Source organism: Hippocampus bargibanti, linkage group LG14 (assembly GCF_051943395.1).
Source record: "Hippocampus bargibanti isolate YZ-2025 linkage group LG14, ASM5194339v1, whole genome shotgun sequence".
Classification (NCBI taxonomy): Eukaryota; Metazoa; Chordata; class Actinopteri; order Syngnathiformes; family Syngnathidae; genus Hippocampus; species Hippocampus bargibanti.
The window spans coordinates 19,929,698-19,942,682 of record NC_142747.1 but is presented as its reverse complement, the minus strand read 5'-3'; the positions used below and the strand labels follow the sequence as shown (position 1 = coordinate 19,942,682).

The 12,985-nt window shown below is 41.7% G+C and overlaps 1 protein-coding gene across 1 annotated transcript in view; it reads left to right on the top strand.

Moving 5' to 3' along the window:
* The window catches only part of ryr1b (ryanodine receptor 1b (skeletal)), a 92,176-nt gene that overhangs the window by 74,969 nt on the left and 4,222 nt on the right, over positions 1 to 12,985 (top strand). Inside the window, exons 88-105 of the mRNA XM_089012913.1 lie at positions 775 to 792; positions 2,086 to 2,166; positions 2,247 to 2,335; positions 2,578 to 2,706; positions 3,519 to 3,623; positions 4,305 to 4,334; positions 5,508 to 5,589; positions 6,024 to 7,330; positions 7,431 to 7,516; positions 7,691 to 7,868; positions 8,049 to 8,135; positions 8,756 to 9,013; positions 9,333 to 9,463; positions 10,215 to 10,257; positions 10,347 to 10,480; positions 10,564 to 10,624; positions 10,697 to 10,843; positions 11,847 to 11,981. Coding sequence (XP_088869039.1) covers positions 775 to 792; positions 2,086 to 2,166; positions 2,247 to 2,335; positions 2,578 to 2,706; positions 3,519 to 3,623; positions 4,305 to 4,334; positions 5,508 to 5,589; positions 6,024 to 7,330; positions 7,431 to 7,516; positions 7,691 to 7,868; positions 8,049 to 8,135; positions 8,756 to 9,013; positions 9,333 to 9,463; positions 10,215 to 10,257; positions 10,347 to 10,480; positions 10,564 to 10,624; positions 10,697 to 10,843; positions 11,847 to 11,981 — 3,101 coding nt within the window. The remainder of the gene's footprint in view (positions 1 to 774; positions 793 to 2,085; positions 2,167 to 2,246; positions 2,336 to 2,577; positions 2,707 to 3,518; positions 3,624 to 4,304; positions 4,335 to 5,507; positions 5,590 to 6,023; positions 7,331 to 7,430; positions 7,517 to 7,690; positions 7,869 to 8,048; positions 8,136 to 8,755; positions 9,014 to 9,332; positions 9,464 to 10,214; positions 10,258 to 10,346; positions 10,481 to 10,563; positions 10,625 to 10,696; positions 10,844 to 11,846; positions 11,982 to 12,985) is intronic.

The window sequence follows — 12,985 nt, the reverse complement described above, 5'->3', positions numbered from 1 at the left end:
ATAAGTTCAAACAGGTTTTGTGTCATTGTCACTCAAATTCTAAGACCCACAGAATATTGAGTTTTAGGACATTCGATACAGCGTTAGAAACATTATACACGCTTCTTCTATCAGAAAAAAAAAGTTAATTCCTAAATGATATGGATTTGGGGTTATATGAGCTTGAAATGGGGACAGGTGTACAAAATACAACGCAATAAATACATATTAGTTTTATATAGCGCTTTCACAACAACTGAAGCTAGAACAAAGCGCTAACATGGAAAAAAGGGGAAATGCTGACCCCTTGTGGAAGAAAAAAAAAAACAATGTCAGAGGCCATGGCCAGCGCTTTGTCTGCACCCAAATAAATTCAGGAATGGCGCTCAACGTCTAATTTTCAATTCCTGAATAAATTTGTGAATGGCAGTGAATGGGTTAATTAACCACGTCTGCACCCCCCCTTTTTTCCCCTTTTCTACTTTCTTTTTTTTCTCTCTGTTATCATTCTCACCGATGGTCCTCAAACATCCATACCTGCACTGTGGCACACACCTTTATATTTAACAATTTTCATTCACTCATTCGCTGCTAGATGGTGTGCAAAAATATGTCCACTCCAGTGCCAGGGTTGTGCACGCAAAATGTATTTTTTTCTGGATGATAAGCTCGAACAATCACAGGAGATCAGATGAGATTTTTCCGAAATTCATGTCCTCACCAGATGTCTTGTCTTTTCCCTCACCATCCCACTACCCCCCCCCCCCCCCCGTTTTAATGCGTCGCTGACATCAGATAAGAAGCTCGAACGTGGTAAATGGATATCGCTTTAGCCGCCTTGCTGTGAGAAATTCATTAATCCACCTCTCATCTTTCATCGCTTGAGAATCCAGTACAGTGATACCTCGGTTTACGAACCCCTTTGCTTACGAACTTTTCAGTTTACGAACGTTAAATTTATGAACATTTTACCCTGGCATACGAACTATTTTTCAGGATACACACAGAGCTGCCACAATGACTGATGTGTCGTTCGCGAACGAGCCTGTTCTAACAAGAAAATGGCACTATTCCACGCCCCCAGTCGTCGGTTAAAGCCACATGATTGGTCAAGAACGCAGCAGTGAGGGGAGGTGGTTTAAACATGAAAGAAACAGGCAGACGACAGAGAGAGAGTGAGAAAATGGATAGAAAACAGTGAAATTTGCACATTTTTCAACTTTGATAGTTCAAAGGTAGACTGCAAGGTTAAAATTCCCATCAATCAGACTCCACAAATAACCCACACAAGCTATCTATACACGTGATGCAAAACGCTATCAACCCAGCTAAACAGAACACAATTGATGAGGAACTAGGTAAAATGATGGCAGAGAAAGCACCTAGAAGGGATCATTCCTCAAGATGGTGAAAGAAGAAGGCTACGTTCCTCATCAAGTGTTTAATACTGATGAAACGGCCACTCCATTCCATCAAGCCATCGACCATCACAAAGGTCAATAAAACAACTTTATTGTACTGTACAGTTTATTTCTTTAATTATAGTACCATAGCACATTTATTATACATAGAATAATGTATATTTTGTGTAGTTTTAAGGCTTATTTAGTAGAAAATCATGTTTTATGGGGACCTGGGAACGGATTATTCTCATTTTACTGGTTTCCTATGGGAAATTAATTTTTGGGATACACACCTCGCCTTACACACTCTGTCTGGGAACTAATTAAGTTCGTAAGCCAAGGTATCACTGTACAACTAAACCTTTTTGGAATGCTGGCTTGTTCCACTTCATCACCTTCATTTTGTTCGTAATCCCCACCTGGCCATTTTTTTTTTTTACAAGAATTGGTTTTCATCGTAGATCTTCCCGCATGACAGCATGCCCTAAAATGTCATTTTTCATGTTGCATGTAAAACAAAAAGCAGATTATTACCCCCCCCCCCCCAAATCCTCGATTCAGTCAAGCTAATGCTTACAATGTGGTTAAAAATAACCGTTCTAACACCCTAATCCTTCACGCAGTCCCCAAAATGTGGCAAACAAGTCACTTGCTGAATATGAGCGATTTTTTTTTTTATTTGCATCCCAATTTGTCCGTTTAGATGAAAAAGTGATGGCGGACGACGAATTTACCTGCGACCTCTTCCGCTTCCTGCAGCTGCTGTGCGAAGGCCACAATAACGGTGGGGGAACGTTTCCTCCAAAGACTTTAATTTTTAACCTATCGCACCTCAAATGCTGCAATGTATGCGTCTCCTTTAAGACTTCCAGAACTACCTGAGGACCCAGACCGGCAGCACCACCACCATCAATGTCATCATTTGCACGGTGGACTACTTGCTACGATTACAGGTGAGACAGTTTTCCAAAAAGCTTCTTCTTAACTTTGTTTACTCGAAGTTATTATACAAGCAACAATACAACATCATTTTTTTTAATCAAACCTTATATTTATGTCATTATGAGGGGGAGTAGCTGGAAAAAGGTGGTGGGCAGGGTGCGGAGGGTGTAGTAGGCTATTCCGCGCCCTTGTTTGGATTCTTGAAGTGTGCAAGAATGATTTGGTGAAATAAAAGAATTTGTTTCTCGATCAGGAATCCATCAGTGACTTCTACTGGTACTACTCAGGGAAGGACATCATCGACGAGCCCGGCAAGAGGAATTTCTCCAAAGCCATGACGGTGGCCAAGCAGGTCTTCAACAGCTTGACTGAGTACATCCAAGTACGAAAACACCTTGCGGTGACATTTGCTCAGTGGTTGGAAGGAACAAAGTAGTACAAAATCTTGTTCATGTCCTTACAGGTTTTTTTTTTTATTTTCTCTTCTAGCATTTTTTTCTCATGACTTTTTATTCACACCCTGATATTTGATTGAAGATCTGATTCCTTATCTTTATTTTCTATTCTCTACTTAAAATAGGCTTGCTATTTTTTTCTGGTTATAGAAGGTCTTCCCTCGTATGTGTTTCAGTTAAGATGTGATCTTAGCTAGCTAGCTATCTTTCCATCTAGCTAGCTTTCCATCTAGCTAGCTTTCCATCGAGCTACATTTCCATCTAGCTAGCTTTCCATCTAGCTAGCTTTCCATCTAGCTAGCTTTCCATCTAGCTAACCTTTTATCTGGATAGCTTTCCATTTAGCTAGAGTTCCGTCTCGCAAGCTTTCCATCTAGCTAGCTTTCCCTATAGCTACCTTTCCATCAAGCTAGCTTTCCATCAAGCTAGCTTTCCGTTCAGCTAGCTTTCCGTTCAGCTAGCTTTCCATCTAGCTAGCGTTCCACCTAGCTAGCTTTCCATCTAGCTAGCTTACCATCGAGCTACGTTTCCATCTAGCTCACTTTCCATCTAGCTACCTTTCTATCTGTCAATAAAAATAGGTATGTAGCCATTAATGTTTACTTAATACGTTTGTAGCTTCTGCGACGCTTGTTTTACTATACCAAAGCAGTACTTCTTTTACCCCAAATTCTTTTTTTATTTGCCATACTATAATTGGCGACTAGAGGTTAAAGTTCAAGCATGTGTTGTCCACCAGGGTCCATGCACGGGCAACCAGCAGTCGTTAGCGCACAGCAGGCTGTGGGACGCCGTGGTGGGCTTCCTGCACGTCTTTGCTCACATGATGATGAAACTGGCTCAGGTAAGATGCATCTCATCGGCACATTTGCGGTTTACGATTTGCAGATTTACATATTTATACTTTTTATTTTGAGGAAACAATTACTGTATTTCTTAACGCCCTAAAATGCGACAAGATGGAACCAAAGTCCAGTCATTGTTGTCAATCACTGATGCTGAACTGGTGCATCTCGACTGTTTGTTTAAGATTTTTGTATATGTTAAGGTTGGCGCTAACTTTAGCCCATGTCGGAAGTGGAATTTAGAGTAAAGGAGGGTGCCGATAAAGTGCTGGTCAGACCTCTGGCAATATTTTTCCCTCCCACGAGGAGGCAGCATTTGTCTTTTGTACAGCCTCCCCCACTTGCACCTCATATTACTTCTGACCCATATAGGAATTAACTCTTCTTCTGATGAAAGAGTCTACGATTTCTTACGCTGAATTGAATATTTATGTAATCCTAAAATTCAATATTCATACTACGACAAAATAAGTGGTCAGATTAGCTTCAGGGAGTAGTCCACTGCCCCCCCCCCCCCCCAACCTTAGAGCAGGGACCTATCAAAGCACCATCAAAGAAGTACAGATGACGGCTGAAGAAACCTCTTCATCAATGGACCAGTCCTGTACAACTGAGAAAGCTTACCCAGACATAAACAGTGAAAATTGACCTGTAACATTTTTTTTTTGTATCCCTGATAGATTCCTCCTGATCCGACACTACAAAATGGCGTAAGACTCTTTTGTCCACCCCCCCCACCAACGCCATCCCTTTTTACACATCTACTAAATGCTCCTACATTTCATTGCACAGCAGTTAAACTTCGCATTTTTGACAAGGATCCATTTCCCACCCCCCTTTTTATGGGACTTTTCCTGTCAGCAGAGACATTCTGTCAAGCTAACAATAACAACGTGTCAATGGAGTCTCCTTTTTATCACAATTTTCCATCCCTAAATGTGACCCATGCAGATAACCTGGTAATATTCTTCAAGTACAACCGACACCTCCCGACAAGTTGCGTCCATAATTTGTAAAATCACTTAGAATTGACTTCTACTGAGCGTATATTACAAAGATTCCAAGATTTACAAAGATACCGACTCAATTTTACGTCATTTTACCTCTAGTAAAGGCCTCTAGTAAAGGCCTCAAGAAGTCGTATCCAAGCAAATCCTAATTCCGCGACTTCATTCTGATTCAAGTCAGGTCATAGGTGCCACCTCTGGACTTTTCTCTGAATTAAAATTTATGACCTGCACGCCATGACCGATATGCCCACGAACACACTCCAAAACGTCCCTTGGATAAGACTGAGCTGACCCGGACGGAGTCCCTGTGTTTTCCTCCATATGCAGGTAACATCTGACTTACGACCAGCTCGATTTACGACCACCCGTACGAGTCATTTAGCCTCTGAGTCTTACGACCATTTCAACTTAGGACCACTTGGTCGGAACGGAACTCGGTCATAAGTCGGATGTTACCTGTATTGCCCATTTTCCTTCCCTTTCTGAGGCGGTGCAGGTTTTTTTAGCAAGAACTCAAGTTCACTTTCTGCTTTCATGTGCTGTTTGCATTTTCGCCACTTTCAGGTTGTGATCAGTTTCAGGAGGCGCCAAAGTGTTAGAATTCCCAATGTCGGTCTTTCTATCCCACTTACTTCCATGTGTGCTCTTTTGCTGTGTTCAAAATGGATTCTTCTCCCTAATAACTACAACCCCAGGATCATATTTGGTGTAGATCCCCGCTGAGGTAGCATCTCTCAATGCTTCTTTCCCTTCCATACTGATTTTACATTTAACAACTCCTCCCTAAGGACCTGGTTTCTTCCTAAAAGGAGAATCTCAAGAAATATTTTATCTCTATTATTTGCTCTTTTCCGTTTTTCACCTTCTCTTCAGGATTCAAGCCAAATTGGGCTGTTGAAGGAACTGCTGGATCTTCAGAAGGACATGGTGGTGATGCTTCTGTCTCTCCTGGAAGGTACGTATTACCATGGTGTCTCAAAGGGTCTCGCCCTAGCTGTCTGTCAGATTTTGGGCTATCAAACGAACCCCAAAAACAACTTTTTAGTCAGAAACCAGTTCATCTTCTCCTGCTGATTACTGAAGAAAGCTTAGAAATAAACATTTTTTTACCTGGTGAAAGGAGAAAACGTTTTTTGGTAAGTTTAAAGCTTCTGTTGTCACTGAGGAACATATTCTGTGGGTCTTCAAGCACGAGTCCAGATGCCATGAATGTCTTTTTTATGATGATACTAGTGCAGCGTGTTCTACTGAAGACTAATTCCTTGTGTGTTCTAGATATTTGGCCAATAAAGATGATTCTAATTCTGGTTCTGATTCGGATTCTGATTCTAAAACGGCCAGCAATATGTAGAATTTAATTGACTTGTGCTCCTCACCTTCATCTTCAAGGCAATGTTGTGAACGGTACCATCGCCAAGCAGATGGTAGACATGCTAGTGGAGTCCTCCAGCAACGTGGAGATGATCCTGAAGTTCTTTGACATGTTCCTCAAGCTGAAAGACATTGTGGCATCTGATGCCTTTCGTGACTACGTTAACGATCCCCGCGGGCTCATCTCCAAGAAGGACTTCTCCAAGGCCATGGACAGCCAGAAGCAGTATTCCCCTTCGGAGATCCAGTTCCTCCTGTCCTGCTCCGAAGCCGATGAAAACGAGATGATCAACTTTGAAGAGTTTGCTGACCGCTTCCAGGAACCGGCGAAGGATATCGGTTTCAACATCGCTGTCCTCCTCACCAACCTGTCAGAGCACGTGCCGCATGACACGCGCCTGCAGAATTTCCTGGAGCAGGCCGAGAGCGTGCTTAACTACTTCCGCCCCTTCCTGGGCCGCATCGAGATCATGGGGGCCAGTCGCAAGATCGAGCGAATCTACTTTGAGATCAGCGAGGCCAACCGCAACCAGTGGGAGATGCCGCAGGTCCGCGAGTCCAAGCGGCAATTCATCTTCGACGTGGTCAACGAGGGCGGCGAGAGCGAGAAGATGGAGCTCTTTGTCAACTTCTGCGAGGACACCATCTTTGAAATGAACATCGCCGCCTCCATCTCGGAGCCCGAGGGAGACGGCGCCGAAGAGGAGGACGACGGGGAAGAGGAGGAGGAGGCGGCCAAGGAGGGCGATGGCGCTGAAGGCGAGGAAGGCAACGACGAAGAAGTTGCTCCAGAATCCGCCTCGGCCTTTGCCGACTTCCTCGCCGGCGTGGTCAATTTCTTCAATATGTTCACCTTCCGTAACTTGCGACGGCGCTACCGCAAACTGCGTAAGATGACCGTGAAGGAGATGGTGATTGGGCTGGCCACCTTCATCTACACGATCCTCATGGGCATCCTGACGTTCGTCTACGGCATCTGCAAAGGCTTCTTCATGCTCATTTGGAAAGTACTTTTTGGCGGAGGCCTGGTAGAGGGCGCCAAAAAGATGACGGTGACAGAAATCCTGGCCAGCATGCCGGACCCGACGCAGGACGAAGTTCACGGCGATTTGCCTCCCGAACCGGGAGCCAGGGAGGTTCAAGACGCTGACGGAACGGCCGACTTGGATGCAGGGGGAGGCGAGGAGGAAGAGGAAGATGGCGAAGAAGGGGAAGGGGGACGCCTGCCTGGCTTCAACACACCTGGTGGACTTGGAGACTTTGGGGAGACGACGGCGGAAGAACCACCGACTCCTGAGGGCACTCCGTTGCTCAAAAGGAAGCTGGTAAGTGAATGTAACCTCTCTAATAATATCATCGTACTTCCTCAAAATGGTGGCTGTCCGTCATACATTATATCTCCATTGGATGTGTTCCTTGGCACAGTTTGCAGCAGGTGAAGGGCAGGAAGCGGAAGAAGGTGGAGCGCTTGCCGAACCAGAAGAGGTCGCTCCAGAGACAGAGAAAGCAGAGTCAGTAATGGACTAAGCGTGTCTATATTTGAATTCTGGGTTTATGCTAAGGTTGGCTAGCATGTCTTAAAGAACGATACTTGTTCAGATCATATTCTCTGTCATCCAGCTTCGAGCATTTCTCTTCACATGTCCAAAGGGGAGTTAATAGTTCTTCACTTGTCATGTTTTCAGCACCGAGAGTGTTGAGAAGAAGCCCGAGAAGATGGAGCCCAAGCCTGAAGTCAAGGAGGAAAAGCCTGAGGAGCCACAGGAGCCGATTGTGAAGGTCAAGGTGAAGAAGGAGAAGAAACCAACAGAGGACAGTTTTGAGCTGTGGAACGAACTGGAGATCCAGAGGATAAAATTCATGGTGAGCAATTTGGAAGAGGAGCTCTTAAACTGGACTCTAGGACCTGTTGAACACTTGCTTTTGGTTCCATTCGAAACGGAGCACTCCGGTTCTTTATACTGATCGTTAATTCTTTAATGTGATTTCACTTGCAACGTTGGTGTCGTTGGTCGACTCATGTGAACTCATATCTCCTTGCAGAATTACCTCTCCAGAAACTTCTACAACCTGCGCTTCTTGGCCCTTTTCATCGCTTTTGCACTCAACTTCATCCTTCTCTTCTACAAGGTTTGCTTTTGAGCGACTGTGAGCTGATGTTTGACATTGTTACTTGAATTCCAGGACCCATAGATTATTGACTTTTAGGACTACATAAACATTTAATGCAGAGTAAGAAACCTTAGACTCTCTTCTTTCATCAGAAAAAAAAGAGTTAATTCCTAAAATCATATGGGTCTGGAGTTATGTGAGATTGAAATGAGGGCAGCTGTCCAAAATACAATGCAATACATACATACATATTGGTTTATATAGCGCCTTAACAATAGCTGAAGCTGGAAGAAAGCGCTAAAATAGGAAAAAGGGGGATGATGCCCCCTTGTGGAAGGGAAAAAACATAGGTAGAGGTCTGTCCAGGTTGAGTGTGGCTGCCGCTGCTCACCCACAGAAAAACTGATCCAGTGACTGTAAAGTGACCTTGAGAGTTTTGGAAGGATGATGATAATGATGATGATAATGATGATGATAATGATGATGATTATTATTATTAAATCAATCAATGAATCAACCAATCAATCAATAAATCAATCAAATACCCACTGACTGAATATGTTTTCCCCCTTTTTTAAATTATCGATAGTAGTTGGTCTTATAATCATCCACGTGTGATGTCCAACCTCTCTCTCCAGGTTTCGGACAGTCCACCAGGCGAAGAAGACTTTGAAGGATCTGGTCTCTTTGAAGGCGGCTCGGGTCTCTTTGAAGGCTCCGGTTCTGATGAGGAAGCTTCCGGATTGGAAGACGAAGGAGAGAACAGCGAAGACGACGGCCCTCTCTACTACTTCCTGGAGGAGAGCACTGGATACATGGAGCCAGCTTTGGCCTTCCTCAGCATCATACACACCATCATCTCCTTCCTTTGCATCATCGGCTACAACTGCCTCAAGGTGAAATGTTTTTATGGACACTCTCGGAAGCTTGACTTCAAAGTCTGTGAATGTATACCCGCTAGTCTGTTGGTTTAATTTTCATGGCGTTTCTCTGATTGCAGTGTTTCCACTCCATTCATCCCAAAGTTGTATTTTTATGTTTTTGGTCCAATCAGATTCTAGCCTCATGTTGTTGCCATGTCACTCTAATCTGCCCAATTCCATCACAGTCAGTATTGCTGTCCAATGTAATTTAAAGGACAACCGACACCATTTTACACAAGTATATGTAATATTTGTTGTGTTTTTTTTTTTCTCGGTTCCTTTAACTCTCCAGGTTCCATTGGTTATCTTTAAGAGAGAGAAAGAGCTAGCCAGAAAACTGGAGTTTGACGGCGTCTATGTGACGGAACAGCCGGAAGATGACGATATCAAAGGACAATGGGACCGACTGGTGCTCAACACTCCGTAAGAGCCTGAATTTCCATTAGCTAGCTTGCTAGCTTTCTATCTATTGGAGTTACTTCAGGGTTGAGTGAACGCTGATGCATGTGGCTGTCGCTGCTCACCCACAGAAAAATACACCATGTGACTGTTAAGTGATCTTGAGAGTTTTGAAAGGCGCTTAGAAATGAAATGGATTATTATAATTATTATAATTTGCTATCTATTAGCTATCTGGCTAGCTATTTGCTATCTAGCTAGCTATATATTCACTAACTAACTGACTGGCTATCTAGCTAGGCATCTGTTGGCTATCTACTAGCTAGCGAGCTAGCTTTCTGTCTATTTGAGTTACTTCCGGGTTGAGTGAACGCTGGCTGCCGCTGCTCACTCACAGAAAGACTGAGCCTGTGACTGTAAAGTGACCTTGAGAGTTTTGAAAGGTGCTTAGAAATTATTTATTATTATTATTAGCTAAGTAATAGATAGCTAATAGATAGCCAGCTAGACGGCTAGCTAGATACCTATATAGCTAATAAATAGCCAGCTAGATAGCTAACTAACCAACCAGAGAGCTAATCGATAGCAAATAGATAGCTAATATATGGCAACTAGTTAGCATTGTCCAGCATATGTCAAAAGGGTTGCAACACGGCACGCCAAAAGGTTGAATTTTGGACGCTTTGAGTTAGCAAGCTAACGCTTAAACAAGTCCACCTGCAATGTCTCTATTGATGATGGAATGTCTGCCATATTGTTTTTTCTGTGACTGCAGAAGCTTCCCCAACAACTACTGGGACAAGTTTGTGAAAAGGAAGGTGTGTTCAATGTTTGTGTTTTCACTGAAAACGTTTTTTCTGTGTCTTTTTTCATCTTATTTTATCTGTTTTTTTTTCATGTTTTCTAGGTGTTGGATAAATATGGCGACATCTACGGCAGAGAGCGAATCGCCGAGCTTCTGGGCATGGATTTAGCCTCCCTGGACGTCAGCGCCTTGACGCACGATAAGAAGCCTGAACCCGACAATTCGGTCTTCAGCTGGTACGTTTGCGTTGCCAATTTCAGGCCTTGAAAATTATCGCGCTCAAACTTTGAGATGACCTCGATTCATTCTTCTAACGTAGGATAACATCCATCGACCTCAAGTACCAGATCTGGAAATTTGGTGTCGTGTTCACGGACAACGTGAGTCAAAGAAAACGAAGCATCTGATTGGAAGATTGGAATTTGGATCGCTTGCTTTCTTCTCCCCGTTAGACTTTCCTCTACCTGGTGTGGTACATGCTCATGTCGCTGCTCGGACACTACAACAACTTCTTTTTCGCGGCTCACTTGTTGGACATCGCCATGGGCGTCAAAACCCTTCGCACCATCCTATCATCGGTCACCCACAACGGAAAGCAGGTAACGAAAGAAATAAGATGGGATTGGATTTGCCTTTATTAGTCTCGCGGTGGAAAAATTTACATTTCACAGCAGCAAAAGTGATGTAAGTCAGCGGAAAGGAAAGGAAGAAGTAGAAAAACTAAATACAAGAGCTGCGCTAAAGGCAGCTACTCTCACGGCGCCATCTTAAATTCAAAACAACAACCAAAAACTAAATAGTCATTATCTGCACACTTTTTGTGGTATGAAGCAGTTCTAGATGAAATAGGAGAGGATCAAAGCGTCCTTTTCACCAGTGAATCAGGGACGTCATGGTGGAATGTGCACGTCTGCTACAAGCTAAATGTTGAAAGCAAATACAAAGCTGTAGCATCCATTGACGAAAAGAGATTGTCTCACATTCTTCGACGTAAATCCGCTTTAATTCCAAGCCGCGACAATTCCATTTGCGCATCGGTTATTATTTTTTACGTGTACACTCCATTTTCCTCACGAGTAAGACCTATCAATCCACTAGTAAAATGACAAAAGTGCAAAAAAAGCACGAGTGTCTCTTCCCCATAATGATTTTCTCACATCTCCTGTTTCACATCAATCCGCTTCAATTCCAAGCCGCGACAGTTGCACATACGCATCGGTTATTATTTTGTACGTGTACACTCCATTTTCCTCACGCGTAAAACCTATCAATGCACAAGCAAAATAACAAAAGTGCACAAAAAGTCTCTTTCCCATCATGATTTTCCAAAACAAGACCACTTCATAGTATAAGTGAAGCATAACTGTAAACAAGTATCATATTTATCATAGCCACGTATAATCCGCTTCAATTCCAAGCCGCGACAGTTCCACATACACATCGGCTGAACAAAGTGGGGCTGTGAAAATGCTGCCTGTTTCAGGGGCAAAAAAAAAAAAGCACAATGGCCCCAAAGGTATCCTGTGATGACAGTCAAATGGCACGCTCGTGATAGCACTCGTTGACGGCTACTTACTCGGACGCCATCTTGGCCTTCGTCAGTTGATGATGACGGTGGGTCTGCTGGCTGTGGTGGTTTACCTCTACACCGTGGTGGCCTTCAACTTCTTTCGAAAGTTCTACAACAAGAGCGAAGACGAGGACGAGCCCGACATGAAGTGCGACGACATGATGACGGTGCGTTGCAGACGTAGCAAAACCACCAGTGGCAGTTTTTATTTTATTTATCTATTTATTTGATTTGTTTGTTTGTGTTTGTATGTTTGTTTATTTGCTTGTTTGCTTTTTGTATATTTATTTATTTATTTATTGTATTTTTTATTTTATTTTTATTTCTGCATTATTTATTTATTTGTGTATTTATTTATTGTTTATTTATCGATGAATGTGTTTGTTTGTTTATATGTTAATTTTTTTATTTGTCTATTTGTTTATTTGCTTGTTTGTTTGTTTGATTTTGGTTTATTTATTTATGCACGTTATTATTTATTTATGTGTCTTATTATTTCTTTATGCATGTATTTATTCATTTATTTGTGTTTGTTGTTTATAAATTTATGCATGTATTTATTTATTTATTTATGTTTGTTTTTGGTTGCTTTATTTATGCATGTATTTATTTATTTGTGTGTCTATTAATTTATATATATATATATATACACATATAAGTATGTATACACACATATAAGTATATATATACACATATATGTATATACATATATATATATTTTTGTTATATTATTATTTATTGTAATATTGTAATATATTTATGTATTTATTTATTTAGTTAGTTATTTATTTATTTAGTTAGTTAGTTAGTTATGTTTATTTGTTGATTTATTATTGTATGTATTTATTTATGCATGTATTTATTTGTGTCCATGTATTTATTTATGCATACATATGTATGTATATTTATTTATTTATTTATTTGTTTGTTTATTTATTTCGTGGTTTATATCATATCATATTTTATATCATGGTTGCCCAACCTTTACTGTAAAATATTTGGCCGTATTGAGATGTGAGCTTGAAATAAAGGTGACTGTACAAAATAATAATAATAATCATAATCATAATAATAATAATCCATTTGATCATCATGTCAATGTCCCCATTCATATTATGAATGTAATTTTTTTCTGTTGAATTCAACACAAATCTATTTTTCTTCATACAAA